Below are 16,346 nucleotides of genomic sequence, written 5' to 3' on the forward strand. Positions count from 1 at the left end.
TCATAGATTTTAAGTGCAGCAAGAAAGATCCAGGCAGATGTCTCAGAAACACAGATATGGTCACTGAAAAGATTGCCTGTGGGGGTTATGGCTTTAGGAACTTAGAAAATCACCTGTAAGAAATCATGTTTGTGAAGCAGTTCTAGTGGCAGAGTAGAATAATCATGTCTCTTCTCACAGCATATCTCAATTTATCCTGGTCTCACAGAAGAAAGTAAGTGTAGAACCTCTAAAAAATTGGCACCATATTCTTATTTAAGAAAAGGTTGGATTTGAACTGAATAATTTTAAAAAGTACATGGCTTCCAAGAAGTATCGCTTTTCAGCCAACGGTATCAAGAACAGCACAAAATTAAAGCCGTCACATCCAAACCCAAAGGGATATCTTTAACTACTGCTTTGTTTGTCTAACAAGCATTTTGGGCAATACTGATATCTGATTTATCCATCCTTCAGCCAGAGAGAGCTGACCTCTTCCTTGGCTGGCTCAGTCAAGCTAGATTGCATGTAGCAATTTTGTTGTCATAATTATTGGCATCATAACCGGGCACCACTACTGCTTCTGCGAGTGCAGGCTAGGAAGATAAATATCTGAAAACTTCTTTGAGTAATGCAGTTCAGGAAAAGGGCCAGCAGATAGATGGCAGAAATGTAGGGAGAAGAAAACTAAGAAAAGATGTAGTATTATGTCTGGGTTGTGCGGATATTCACAGTTTTAAAGTAAGAGTGCACAATTTTCAACCAGACAAAACACTGTTCATCAAACCTGTTCATCTCCTGAATAAGACACTACCTAATAATTTTAAGTACTTAGCACAAAAGTTGAATAGGAAGGTAGGGAAGGTATTTGGAAAATCCCTTCTGCTAGTCAGAACACTAAGAAAACACTACATACAATCATGAAAAAGTCAGTTTGAATGGTCCTCAGTTTATCCTGCAATTCATTTATTCAGTTGTTTTGGTCTCTCTTTTTAGCTGTATGCAATGATGAACATCCAGCCATTGCACTGCAAAATAGCTGTGATATTTCATAACAACAGACCCAGTGGTAACATGCCACACCAATTCAATACACCAGTAAGTTAAAAATAGAGGGCATCCTTCTGAAACAAAATCATGGATCCTCTCTAAATTCTTAATTATGATGGCTCAGTAATTTGCTATCTCTCCTGTCTGCGTTTACAAGCAACAGGTGAAGAAAAAGGTAAATGAAAAAAAGTGCTTCACTCAGTCACCTTCTCACTAACGAAAAGTCAGCCTGGTGATTATTCTAATTACATAATAGAGTCCTGATATTTTCTTCAGTAACTTCCTTGACACTGTTAAAAGCACTTTGTCAAACTGTCTTATGTCATGATATTATTTGGGAGATCAAAGATATTTTTGATGAAGTGATTTTATTTCATACTTTATTACCCCCTTTGACATAAATTTTCAGTGAGACCCAAGGGCATTCCATTTTACACTGTAGCATAGTCTTGTTAGCAGCTCAGGTGGAATAAAACCACTCAGCTTCACTTTATGGTCTTGTACCCTGAATTTTTCACATGGCACTCTCCCAAACATAAGGGACAGTATAGCAGAACAACATTAAAATCTTATGATCTTAGAACAAGATTCTTTTAACACACTGTACCTCTAATCCCTCAACTGTATGATTTCTACACTTAGAAGCATTTTAAAATTATTTTAACACAATACTCTGCTCAGAAACAAGTGCTCTTTTTTCTTCTATTCCATTAATATGCATAAAAATACTTATTTTAATTTTTTTTTATTTCTCTGGAAATTACTTTAAATCATCTCTTACACAGTCAAAAATTAGGAATCTTGCATCTACTTTCTGATAAGCAAGTTAAATGCAATGTTTCACATATTATCAATTAAAGGCCAGTGGGAAGCAGTGCCATTTGCCACCTCTTGAACCTCGTGAGAAGCAGAGATCAAGCCAAAACCTTCTGTATGCAGAAAAAAAAAGGTAATATCCTAGAGTACCTCTCTCTTATCCTATCTTTGTCACTGTAACCCATTGGCCATGTGCACAGAGGAAGGCAAAACCTCACTGTGGTATTTAAGATGAAGGTAGATACATTAATGAAATTGAGGTGCAGAGGATAAAAACCTGTAACAGTTCAGATTCCTTATTTTAAATAGCTAAGTATTTTCCTACCATAGCTGCTTTATCAAGACTGAAAATTTAACATTGTCTTTTCTATCACTTTTTTTTTTTTTAAAAAGAAGCACTCGCACGATACTGACATACCTAGAAATAAAAATATTTTGTTTTATCCCCTAAATTTTTTTTGTTTGAAACAAGAAACTTTGCATTTTCAGAGCTCTTTCCAACTTGAAAATCAAAGCTATTTTTTCCCTTTACATGACATTAGTAGACCACAGTCTCTGCTATCAAAATGGTACTGATAAGTCTACCTCTTACATGTAGGTTTTTCCATGGAAATAACTTCCACTTTGTTTTTATCCCTCACTCTACTTTTTCTTAATTGGGAATATATCCCTTGTTGTGGAAAGTAATTTAATGCTACATCTCTTCCAAGTCAGTGGCCATCAACCCAAGTCACGCTCAAGGAAAAGATTCAGTCAATAAGGCAAACAGTGAACGAGCTCTGATTCACCCCGCATCACATAAAAAATGTACACTGCACCAAAGAATTAACCACAGAGTACTTTGTATAAAATGGAAAAAAAATGATCAACTTCCACATTTTATTTCCTTTCAAAAGAAATGAACTGGCATAATCTGTCAGAAAATCCCTACATATGAACATGCCCAGTTACCACATTAAAGGAATAAGCTCAACTTACTGCTCATGAGAAGCACGACTTCAAGAAATAAGCAGTTTTTGAGAATGTGCAACCTCCAAAGGCATATCACATCAGCTGTGAAATATCACCACCATTCTGCCATTACTTGGTTAAAGTAATGTGAAGTAGTAGAGGCACAGCTAACAGCTGAGCAGAGTAATGCAAGCACACCTGTGCAAAGGCGTTTCGAAGCTACATTGCAACTACCATTGCTCCCCTGATTTGGGGTGTAAAATGAATAATTTACATTAAAGTGGGAGACTGCAGAGACCCAGCAATACCCCAGGTCTTTTTCCTGCCATCCTTAAATGGTGGAACTGATGGCATAAGGAGCAGAATGCAGAACAGAATGCTGAAGCTTTCTCTTTGCTGGAAACATGGCTTTTGTGATTCTAAAGACAAATAATACACCCCAGAAAACCAGTGAATCAGAATCAGAAACATGCAACATGTATTACAAAGGTGATAAATACAACTATTTTCTTTCTGACAGTCAAACAGAAAATTATAAAATAATTTCTTTCTGAATAAAACCTACATACATGCATGAAACTCATCTGTATTTCATACCATACACAGCATCCCACCATACACAGAGGTGTGACTAGTTTTTCTATTTGTGAATTTATCCTGGTAATTACAGGCTAGTTAGCCCGACCTCAGTACCAGGTAAGATAATGGAACAATTCATACTTAGTGCTATCACACAGCACTTACAGGATGGCCAGGGTATCAGACCCAGCCAGCAGGGGTTTATGAAGGGTAGGTCATGTTTGACCAAGCTGGTCTCCTTCTATGACCAGGTGGCCCATCTGCTGGAAGCAGTAAAGGCTGTGGATGTTGTCTATTTAGACTTCAGCAAGGCCTTTGACACTGTCTCCCACAGCGCACTCCTGGAGAAGCTGCAGCCCACGGCTTGGAAGGAGCACTCTGTGCTGGGTTAGGAACTGGCCAGGTCCAGAGAGTGCTGGTGAACAGTGCTGCATCCAGCTGGGGCCAGCCACCACTGGTGTCCCTCAGGGCTCTGTGCTGGGACCAGTTCTATTTAATATTTTTATAGACGACATGGATGAGTGCATCGAGTCCTTCATTAGTAAATTTGCTGACAACACTGAGCTGGGAGCTTGTGTTGATCTGTTGGAAGGAAGTAGGGCTCTGCAGAGAGACTTAGATTGGTTGGACGGATCGGCAGAGTCCAACAGCATGAAGTTAAATAAATCTAAGTGCCGAGTTCTGCATTCTGGACACAAAAATCCCCTACAGCATTACAGGTTGGGGACAGTATGGCTGGACAGTGTCCATGCAGAAAGGGACCTGGGGGTGCTGGTCGACAGCCGGTTGAATATGAGCCAGCAATGTGCCTCGGTGGCCAAGAAGGCCAAGGGCATCCTGGCCTGCATTAGGAATTGTGTGACCAGCAGGAGCAGGGAGCTCATTCTTCCCCTGTACTCAGCACAGGGTAGAATAGGACTCAGCACAGGAGAAGAGGAGGCTTAAAGGTGACCTTATTGCTCTCTACAGCTTCCTGAGGGTCAGGCTCTTCCACCGGGCAGCAACTGACAGAACAAGAGGACACAGCCTCAAGCTATGTCAGGGAAGGTACAGGTTGGATATTAGGAAAATATTTTCACCAAAAGAATAGTAAAGTATTGGAATTTTCTTCCCAGAGAGGTGATTGAGTCACACTCTCTGTATGTATTTAAAAAAAAGACTGGACATGGCACTTGCTGCTATAGTCTAGTTGTGGTGTTAGGGCATAGGTTGGACTTGATGATCTTAAAGTCTCTTCCAACCTCATTATTCTGTGATTCCGTAATTCTATGATAAAAAGATTGTCACACTGACTGATACTTTCTTCATGCCTGTGTGTCAGTCTGATTTTAAGGGCTTCCCCAAATACATCAAATCCTCCTGAGGGATGCATAGTGTTGGCTCATTCATTATTACAATTTAACTCAGTAAGCTGAGTGCAGACACAGGTAAACTACTACCCTAATTTTACTGATGGTATTGCACATACTACTTTCAAAATAATTTGGTATACCACCTCAGTAATTATAACTGTATGCATTAGGATCTGTTTCAATAATTTCAGTTTTTCAATCAAGACTTAGTAAACTTATCTTTTTTTTTTTTTTGCGTTTTGAAGGGTGGATATTGTAAATTAAATAAAATAATAATCATAATTATTATTTATTAAGCATGAGGTAGAAGACGTCACTGCAAACTGGACATCAAAAGAGTAGCAAAGAACGAAAACATCTCAGCATTTTGACTGCCTTTGTGTTTAAATTTTTGCTTATTTTCTCATTGATAGTTAGTAAAGTAACATAAAATACTTATGATTCTGCTTTTGAAGACCACACAATCTAACATTACCCTCTTATGATTATGGCAAAAATCCACCTTTCAAGAATTTTTAAAAATGCTTTATCAAAATTATCTCTCTTGTAATACAAGACTGTTCTATCAGTCCAATAACTTTTCTTTAATTTCCTCAATCCATTTTAGAAATAAAATTACCTCCATAAGGTGCAACTTTTTTCTCTCTTACAACCACGTTTTCTCACAGTAGGGGCTTCAGAAATATAAACATTTACTATGTAATAAAGAACACACTTCATTCTTCCACCATTCTGGAAAAGCAATATTCTTCACCCAATTTGCCAAAACTGTTTTTTTTTTAATTATCCTGAAATAAAATTATATTTGGTAATCAAATATCAGTGTAATTTTAGTTGATGTAAGCCACTGAACAGTGGTATTTCACCATGTACCTTAATAAAGTCTGTCTGGTTTTTCCCAGTCTTTATTCTCATAGACTCTTTATGGACATAACCAAACTAGCAGTAGCAGGAGAAATATTGTCCATCCTTTTTATTCACATCTATCTGCTCAGTCAAAAGTTCATAATTTGATATGTACTCCCACAATCAAAAAACACTATGTCTCATTCCAATTAGCTATTTTTCATGGTTTTAATTTTCTCTTGGGTTACCCTGTGCATTCTTGGTAGGGCAATTAAATAAAACAATTAATAAAAAGAAGGCCTGGTTTTTCATTTGATAAGAAATTTAGTGTCTGATCTCTTTAATCTTCCACCAGGTTAGGAGCTAGGATAGACTACTGCCCAGGTCAGGTAAATCATCTTATTTATTTGTAGAGCTAAGGTGGCATTTTTGCCAACCTGTATGTTGGGGAAGAATAACCAAAACATTTCCCCTAGTGTTTCTTGTCTGATTGACTCTGTTTCCTTTCCTCTGGTCCTTCTGAAGTTCCTGCCTTACAAGCCTAGTTATTGACATGCAAGCCAGATATATTATGAAAAAATTTACTGTTCTAACTAAGAAAAAAAAGCTAGGTAATCTGTTGCTTTTAAAATATTTCATACAGTATTTCTACTCTTGCAGATCTATAAATCTGTGCTGTTAAAGCTTATTGCACATTGCTGACGTTTTTTCATTCAGACCTCTTCTACTCTCAGCTTATTTATTTATTTATTTTTCTTGAGCATATTGCCCATTTCTTAATTGCATGGCAGGCATTATGTATGTTTCAAGCAGAAGTAAAATATCTGCAGCCTCTCCTAGGGCATAGTGCCCTCTGAGTGAAGTCTTTAGCATGATGCCATTAATTAATTATTTAATTCATTCATTCGTTCATTTTTAAGAATCCAAAACATTATTCTAAAATGTCTGGGTTTTTAAAAACTAATCTGATTATCTCAAGAGAATGACAGTTCCGCACAAGGCCACCCTCTCTGCATATGTGTCCAAAGCACTTAGTCCTTACTTCAGACAGGAAAGCATTAGGCAGTGTGTTAGCATGTTTTAAGCATATTGAAACAACTACAAAAAAATACCAGCATGGAATGTGCTATAGGAAGTAACTCATTAGAGGAAAAAAAATGGGAGCTGTGAAGAAAAAACTGATGACACAAGCAGTAAAAAAACGTCTCCAAAAAATTGCTTCAATCCCACCAATTGAAAACAATAAATTGTTTCAATCCCAAGCTCCAATGCTGTATTGGAAGTACACACCCTAGAACTCTATATGCCTGTCAGAATGTGAAAAACTGAGAAAACAGAATTGCACAACTACACCTAAACACGAGGGTATTAGTGAAGTGGGTTATAACAGAATACATACCTGCAAGAAAAGCAAAAGGAACTAAACTGGATGCATCTACAAATCTAGTTTATCTAAATTAAATGAGACCACTGTGGTCAGAGTTCTATCCAATATCAGTTGATGCAACTAAGCACTGCTCATCCATTTCAACAGGGTGGAACATGAGCTTAACCTACCTGCTGAATAACTCCTTTCAGTATCTATTTAAAAAAACAGCAATTGCAAGACAACACAAAAAACCTTGCCTCCATGAAGTTCTAGATTTCAGCGTTTATTTAGATCCATCACTATGAAAGCAGAGATGCTACATTTAAAATTGTATCCACAGGATAAGAACTCTAAACTGTTCATTGAAAAAGCATGAAAAAGCATGGAAATAATTGAAAAGTTCATTTCCTTTATTAGGAAAGTCCAGGTAATGTCACAATGAATTTTTGTGTGTGTAAGAGGAAATCTCTGCTATCTCTCATTCTTACAAGTTTAGGAAAAAGCTTATCTTGAAATTTAATGGTCATTTAGTTTTGTTCTGGTAGACTGAACTAAGTATAGAAATTAAAAAGACAAAATAGTATTTTACATTTTCTTTTACTCTAACCAAATTTGCAGTATTCATTGAAATAGAGTTTGACAATGATGGACAAGGCAATAATAAAATAATAATAAAATAATAAAAATGTGTCATAACATATGAGGCTTTGCAAAATGTATTTTGTTATTGAGAACATTGTCTGCAGAGAAAAGCTGTATAGGAAAGGGTCTAGTGAATGTCTACTTAGGAAAAATATTGCATTAGCCCCTAAGACCATTTAATCCAATTGGAAACTGAGCAATTAAAAAAATGAGCTTAGATTATTGCACTCGCATTTCCAGTGTTTTTTGATTTAGAGGAGCACCTTTCATTTAGAAAATCGTGTCTTCTTTTTTTTGGGAAGAAAAACATGCAATAGGAAAGAATATTTTGTATGCAGAAAAATATTTCTAGTATTCCTCTGGTAATTTAATGCTGCTGTTATTACACTCTTTCCTTGATGACAGGAGAATTTCCTCAGGTTGGCTGCTGGAATTCAGAAAATGAGCCCCTGATCTTATGTCAGTAATTTGCTTTAAACACATTAAATAATAAAAGACAAAGTGAAGGAGCAGAAATTAAAGCTTTTTTGGGGGGAGCCTTGAAGATGCTGATGTATGCATTTCCCTCTCCAGTCAACAAGCACTGCTTATGAGCTGAGAGAGGAGCCAGAGTTCCACCTTCTTTGCTGTGGTCTTTCCCACACCTTGCACACCCTCTGTGCAGAGCTTGCTTATCTCTGGTTATTTTCCCTGCTCTTTTTAACTCTGCAGAGTCCAGTCACTATCTTTCCCTAAAGAGTTATAGCTGTAGCTTCAGAAAATCCTTTTTAGTCAGCTCTTTTAATAATGAATCAAAATGTTCATCCTTAATAAGCAATGAAGAGAAACCATTCACATGGGGCAACATTCATCTACTGAAGAAGAAATACTGCAGACTATTCCCCATCAGACCCTGATGCACTGGTATTAAGAATGACAGTAAAACTCCTCACATCTGAGTCCTCACACCTCACCAAAATTATGTTGTTCTAAAAGCATGGAACTTGTGGAGTTTGCATAATCTCACAAGTGCTTCTGGGGCTGGGGGGGGGAAGCCTTTACAAAACAATAAACACCACTTCCTGATTTGTTCTATTTTATTTATATTTTGGTTTTTTTAGAAATCTAAGTTTTATCTTTCTTTTGTTCTTTGGAGATGCTCACAATTTATCCCCCCAGCAGCCATACATCTGGTTTGGAAATAGAAATATTTTTCAATTGTAGCCCCTTCCTGTGAGGATGTGAAAAATAACTGCTAGGATACACAGCATGGTCACTTGAATCATATATACAAGAATTACACATACAACATATGTCTGCTAAGTGCAATGTCATACACTACACTACTGCTCAAGCATGTTGCAGTAGTAAGAACTGACCTAATTTCCAAGCTACTCACACAAAATCAAACGGTTATATCAAGCATTACCATCTAATACACTGCCAGACTAGCCATGCTTTACCTGGCTACATGTTAATTTCAAACCCAAACTATCAAACATTATGATGAAATAAGATAAATATTATAATGAATAAAACATTTTATAAAGCAAAGCCTACAGGGAAAATAGTATATTTAAAATTTCATTTTAAACATAACAATCCAGTGAAGATGTTCCAAGAACAAAGAAGACTTTTCAGGTTAACGTAACCTGTTTTTTTTCAGTTTAATGTAACCTATTTTTCACCAAAAAGTTTATTCAAGGGATTTTGTTTTCCATCTACAAATACCTCTAAAACAGCTCCAGTGGGGCATATGACAGTAATGGTACTTTGCCTGCTGAGAATAAAAGCCCTCCACATTATATAATCCCAAATATTTTTTTTTTTCAAACAGAAAATAATGATTTCCTAGGAAAGCACATTTTTAAAACACTTTTTAAAGCACCTTCAAAACTGTGACACTTAGTTTAAACAAATTATTTTAAAAAATCTGAAAGTTCCACTGATGCTGTCTGCACTGCCAGTCTTTAACTGATCCTATTGCCCTGTACAGCTTTTAGCAAAGCAAGATAATTTTTGTCCACTCACATATTGCTCCACTTACAAGTTGGTCAGAGTAGTATTGGATCTTCAGGTACTGCCTAGGGCTAGGTAACCCAAAGAACAGATAGCAGAGGGCTGCTCACAAAGGAACACGCCTTAGAAACAGACACCTTCTTCATCCCTGGAAGTTCAAAGCTTGGTAAGACAAAGCAAATTGAAGCACAGATGATATCTATTGTCTCTTCCTTTTTTACCCCTTTCACAGACCTTTATGGGCAAACACACACCCCGAATAGGATACAGATGCACAGTATTGGTACCCTCAGGTACTCACAGGGGTTTTAAAGGCAGCATGCAAGGTAATTAATAGGAAAGTTGGCACTATTTCTAAATTAACTTTCCAGCAACAGCCACCGCAGCCCTCCAGGCAGGTGCTCAGCGGCAGGCACCGGCTCTCGAACGCAAAGCGGACTCCCAGCGTACCTTAAGGAGCCTGACAGAGGGGAGGAAGGCGGCATGGCACAGCTTCCGGATGGTCCAGTTGAGTGGCCGGGGTGCCTCGGTCTGGCTCATGACTGTCCACAAATCTCCGCGGGAGATCAGCCGCAGACCTGACAGCGCCTACCGCGGAACGGGGCGCGGGCATCCCCCGCTCGGCGCGTCCCGCCCGCGGCGCCGCAGGGCAGGGACTGGGCTCGGCTGGGCTGGGTTAGGATGAGCTGGGCTAGGATGGGCTGGGCTGGGCTGGGCTGGGCTGGGCTGGGCGCGGGGGGGCAGCGGCAGCCGCCGAGCCGCCCGCAGAGAGCAGCAGCCTCCAGCGCGGGGCCAGCGCTGTCCGCGCATCCCGACGCGGCCGGGGCGAGGCAGGCGATCCGCCCGCGCGGGGCAGGCGGCCCCGGGGCGGAGAGGGATGCTCGGCAGGAATACCGGAATGCAGCGCCAGCGGCCGCTCCCCCCGCCGCCGGGAGCGGCAGGGCTGGCCGCGCTCGCCGCCGAATTGAACCACCTGCCTCACTCATGCGCCGCCCTGGGCCAGAAGCAGGGCAGAAGGAAGCGAATTTTAATAAAGCAAGGGAGGGGTACCTGCACTTTCTTTCCCAGAGCATTGCGAGGAGAGGGAAACCGACATGAGGGGAGGTGGGGCCAAGGCTCAGGCAGAGAGCGACTGAGGCGGGGGTGAAATAAATTCACTCTTCATTTACTGATACAATGGCCCTAGGAAGCGTTTAATTGATCTGGCACAGTATCGGTGTGCTAGTGGCAAGTGGCAGTGGTTAGAAGCGGTACTATAAGGTCATGAGTACTAACATACACATCCAGACAAAGCCAAACCAGTTCAGCCCGTTTGATTATTAAATATGCGCACTAAATATTTCTATCAAAGACATGAAAACACATACATGAAGTAATATTGCTCAGGTAATTCAAGTATGGCAAAATATGTTATAATGGAGATGTTCTTAACGGCAGGCAGCTCTCCAGCAACGTAGAAATACCTTTAATGTTGCCAGTAATAACCAGTTTTTACTCAGATTATGGATGAAAACACCCTCTTAAACTTTACTGCTTCTCAGTAAAGTTCAAATTTCTCATAACTGAGGTTAGGAAATGCACATTCAATTTACTTAGCTAGGATTCATCAATCTGCCATTTTCACATATCTTTTTAATCCCCATAAAACACATATATTTCACCTCTATTTATAATTTATTCTTAATATTGCATCTACATTCAGCAGTAAAGCTGAATAATTGTCCAAATGAGGTGCAAAGAGATGAAGACTACTGTTTCTTTTGAACATTGGCATACCAATCAGCTCCTCTTCACTGTAGCCTCTCAGGAATTGTATAAAGGATCTTATTCAATGTTGGATTCAAAATTATTCTGTCCAGAATATAGTCCAAGAACAAAGTGCAAGACCGACTGTGCACCAGAAGAGGTCACACTTGTTCCACCCCTCTTACATGGCAAATTTCTAGACCCTCAAATGTACAGGGACTAGACCATGAGTTGCCTGTAGAATGGAGTGCGTAGGACACCAGGAGACATGACTTAGTGACAAAATTTGTGCAGATGTATTTCTAGTTGTAAATGAGCAGCTAGTTAAAATTATACCTATTTAAATGCCTCTTGCTTGAGTTCTGAATGCATTTCTTTTATGGAAGAAGGAAAAAACCCTTGTATTGTTAGTGAAATTAAACTTGAGTAAGTAAATATGATTATCTGCAACTGCTTTTCCAAGGCTATATAAAGGAGATAAAATTAAACAGGTAGAAAAAAATTAATCCTGACTTAAAATAACATGCACCATGGAAGATGTATAGCATGGTAACTTTGTTCAGCTATACAGGTAATCATATCCAATGATTAAGCTTTAGGGTTTCATAGTTCAAAGAAAGAAAAGAACTCAAATCAGAAACAAGAACTCAAGAACATGGCTTCCCCCTCTCCCACACCCCCTCAAGTAATGCTTAGAATTTTTTCTACCTTTGAAGTCCAGGAAAGAGTTTCTTGGGAAGGTACCATACTCATTAGCTTTTCCCTTTCACATCCACTTTGCATTAGGCATTTGTGATTAAACAAAGTGTTCAGCCTGTGTGCTTGGCATAAAGAAGACAAAGGAGTCATAGCATACTGCTCTTCTTTTCAATGAGTAGAGTAATAACTCTCTGAAGATGCTAGAGAACTAAGCACAATGAAGAAACATAACAGATTGCTTTAATAAACTAAAAACAGTGATCCCAATGTATCTTCTAGCTTCCACAGAGCTTCCTGTCTTTGAGATGAATTCTATCATTGCCTTCTTCTACAAACAGTACTTTAGGGATGATAGCTGTTATGTGCTGCAGTGTTTAATACACACCAACCCTTATTCACTGTCTTGTTTTGTACCTTGCCTAATCATTTGTACTTGCACAGAGTGCAGGAATATGAACTTCCATCAGTGGCAGTGAGGAAGCTCTCATGTACAGGATATTATCATGAGATAGGAGCTTCACTTCCATCACAAAATCCTTGGTTGTCTTTGGGCAGACCATTTAAGCTGCTTGTCCTTAAGGCCAAGCCTTAATTAGTTTTATTTTTAATGTATGTCTCTTGCCTATAAGCAATACTGGAATGATTTTGAGGCTATTAAGTATAAATACGAGGAAACTGAAGCAAGGAGATTTCTTTGCATTCCCAACATGCCCCACTTCTCTACCCCCATTTTTGGTAAGCATAGATGGTGAAGATTTGTAAAGTAGAGAAGGAAATTTTTAAAAGCTTTACTTTTCCCCCCAAGATTCTTACAACAATGATTAAAAATAGTAGTGAAATATTAGGAATATGATTGGTGGGGAGGTTATGTGGTTTGGGGACATTTTATCACTTCAGTAAAAACGTCAGAGTTTGAGTCTCATATTCTGTTGGATAAAGCAAGTTCTCAGATCAGATCAGCTCCTACAATCTGAGGTCTATTGGAAGATGCAAAGATGTAGCAATCCCACTAACATTTAAGACCTGCTATAAGACCTGCTATATATAAGAGACAGAGCTGCCACTGTCATATTAAAACATTTTTTCCTTGACGCAGGCTCCCTACACCATCAGTATTCACATCTAATTCTTAGTCTCTTGTGAAGGAGCACCTTTGGTACTACAGGAGAGACAAGCAAATAGAAGACAAATTCCATTGCTTCCTGCAACACAAAAAGACTTCTTCTTAAACCTATTGTTCATGGAAATCATTTTTTGACCTGCTCTTTTTGGATTCTTGCATTCTAACAAGACAACAATTCTACACTTAGAAAGCTCTGATACAGTAAAATTTAATATCTCTGGAAATGCTACAGAATAAAGTTTCTGAGAAACACATCAGCATCCAGACCACTCTGAGAACATCAGCAATGCCCAACACTTTCAACCTGAGAGCAAAATTAAAGAAAAAGGTATTAAACAAAAGCAAACCCCAACAGTACTCTCCTATCATGTCCAAGTAACAATTCCTTTATGAAATAAGAGATGCTGTGCAAATGAAAGGACAGGACCAGTAAATGAGAGAGATGTATTTGTCAGCATGGTAGAAAATCTCTTCTATGTGGCCACTGCCTACCTGTGGAGAAACATCAGGCAGAAGAGTTTTCCCATTATATCATCACACCTGATTTCCCATGTAAGTAATGGAGCAGAATCATAAAATCATAGAATAGTTTGGTTTGGAAGGGACTTTTAAAAGTCATCTAGTGTAACATCCCTGCAATAAGAGGGACAACTTAAAGTACATTTGGTCAGAGTCCTGTCCAACCTGACTTTGAGTGTTTCCTAAACTTAGAATTAAACCATCTCTCTGGCAACCTCTGCCAGTATTTTACACCCCCTCGTTCTAAAAAACTTCTTCCTTATATCTTGTATAGATCAATCTCCTTCAGTTTAAAAACCACTGCCCCTTTTCCCATCACAAGAGGTCATGACAAAATGTCTGTCCCCATCTTTCCTATAGTCACTGTCAGGTATGGGAGACTGTTGAGGGTCTCTCCAGAGCTTTCTCTTTTTCAGGCTGAATAACAGCAACTCTTCCCACCTTTCTTCACAGGAGAGGTGCTCCAGCCTACTGATCATCTTTGTGGCCCTCCTCTGTCCTGGTGACCCCCAGAGATGGATGTAAGACTTCAGTGAGGTCTCAAGAGTGCAGAGCAGATGGGCAGAACCCCCTCCTGGCTCTCCTGGCCATGCTGCTTTGGGTGCATCCCAGGACACCACTGTTTTTCTGGGCTGTGACTGCCCAGGGCAGCCTCTCTCAGCACTACCAAGTCCTTTTTTTGCAGGGCTGCTCTTGATTTGCTCATCACCCAGCCTGCTTTGATTCTGAGGCTTTCTCTGACCCCCGTGTAAGGCCTTGTGCTTGGCCTTACTAAACCTCCTGAAATTCCTATGGCCCTACTTCTGAAACTTGTCCAGGTCCCTATGGATGGAACACTGTCCTTCAAGCGTGTCCACTGCACCATTCAGCTTGGTGTCATTTGCAAACTCACTGACGGTGCACTTGATCCTGCTGTCCATGTCATTGATGAAGACATTAAACAATCCTGCTGCAATCACAGACCCCTGGAGAACAATTCTTGTACAGATGTTGGTCAAAAAATTGACCATTACCCTCTAAATGTGACCATCCAGCCAATTCCCCAACCATTGAACAGTTCATCTATCAAATCCATATCTCTCAAATTTAGAGAGAAGGATTATGTGGGGACTATGTCAAAGGCCTTGATACAATTTATGTGAGAAGAAAAACATCTTCAGAGTGTAGCTAAAGAGCCATTTTGTCAAGGCTTCCTTGCTCTTGGACCAAAGGGTTTGCACTTCCCAGTGGGATAGCAAATACCAGAAAAAATAGAGCTACACTTGCATTTAGAAATAGAGCTACCTTTGCTTGCAGCGGCCACCATGGGTCTACTGCGCAAACATGCTGATGTGGAGGTGCTAGTTCTTCATAAGACATTTTGGCTACCTCCTAGGTTTGTGGAGGAAATGGTAGAATGGCAATAGAAATAGAAATAATTCAAAAGCTCTTGTTTGAAAGTCAATGCTATCAAATTCTTTCATTGGTATAGTAAAGAATCAAAATTCACCTTGGTATTCAGTCGCTTTGCAGGGCTGTAAGCTAAAAAATTGAAAAGTACATCAATGAATAGAAGGTATTCTATTCAACAATAAGGTATTTTTCACCATAGTCATATTCCAATTTATCTGTGTTCATTTCATGTGATTTCTCGCAAAAATCAGAGGATAGAAAGATAAGTTTATGTTATAAGGTTTGGGTAAAATTAATTTTTTAAATTAATTTTGTGTCTGCCATAACTTCTTAGGGGACACAAATTTTATTGATTCATAACTTGACTGATAATTAAATTATAAAATTAATCCACTGCTCCCACATCTTTTCTATTTATTGCATGCCTGAGGTATTTTTTCTGCTTTTGTCTCTGCCAAGATATTTCACAGGTCTTTTGCCACATGCTCATAATTCCCTCTTCCCCATACAGAAACACACATCCTAATGTGTTGTCTGTCTGCTTATTAAATATTAATTAAATAACTTGCTGTAGATGAAGACAATTCCATAGATAATTTCAAGCACATATGTAAACATTATTGTATGTAGCTATAAATCATGTCTTCTGGCAACTCACTGAAAAGCCAAATTAAAGGGTATTCTTTTCTTTCTTTTATCCCAAGTTTTATAGGGATGTGATGAATATTGAATATGATTATTTTGTATGCCTACTACCTTGAGATTTTCTTTAACTGATCTGCATCTGGCTTTTGCCTGGAAAAGCACCTAGCCAGGCTACAAGAGATCTCAGAGGTATCACAGCACACAGTACTGCAGAGAACCAGGGGAAGCAGACTTTTGAGAGTGCAGATGAACTGGGCAGCGCAGCACACCCACTGTGCCCCTGTCAGAAGTATTTTTCTAGACACCCTGTTTGATTGTTCCTAATTCCAAAATACACAAGTGGAGGAGCCTTCAAGTCACACTATGGACTGAAAACGTAATTATGTACAGATAGGTCACAAGGAGCCTTCACCATTTTTTGTGGTTTGTGGTTTCTGCAGCTACTGATAATTTGCACCACTTTATCTTCAGCTGCTCTCTAAGTATCTGTAAATCTACCTACCCTTAAATATTAAAGCTGTACCTTTGAATGGTGTATTACACCAGAAATTCTGCTTTAACTACAGGCTGAAGCCTTTTAGAGTTCATCTTTGAAGAAGAGTAAGACACATAGGCATGTAACACTTATATTTTGGGACTA

General features: G+C 39.1%; 1 protein-coding gene across 9 annotated transcripts in view; it reads right to left on the reverse strand.

The window, feature by feature from the left end:
• Positions 1-16,346, reverse strand: part of TRPM3 (transient receptor potential cation channel subfamily M member 3) — a 400,684-nt gene that overhangs the window by 251,964 nt on the left and 132,374 nt on the right. Inside the window, exon 1 of one of the 9 annotated variants that reach the window (XM_030258744.4) lies at positions 10,033-12,577. The exons of 6 other annotated variants lie outside the window; for them this stretch is intronic. In XM_030258744.4, coding sequence (XP_030114604.1) covers positions 10,033-10,122 — 90 coding nt within the window. In that variant the 5' untranslated portion in view covers positions 10,123-12,577. Of the gene's footprint in view, positions 1-10,032; positions 12,578-16,346 lie in introns of those variants that run through there. 2 more of the 9 variants (XM_030258745.4, XM_041711364.2) reach the window with 2 other exon arrangements.

This window comes from Taeniopygia guttata, chromosome Z (assembly GCF_048771995.1).
Source record: "Taeniopygia guttata chromosome Z, bTaeGut7.mat, whole genome shotgun sequence".
In the NCBI taxonomy this organism is placed as follows: Eukaryota; Metazoa; Chordata; class Aves; order Passeriformes; family Estrildidae; genus Taeniopygia; species Taeniopygia guttata.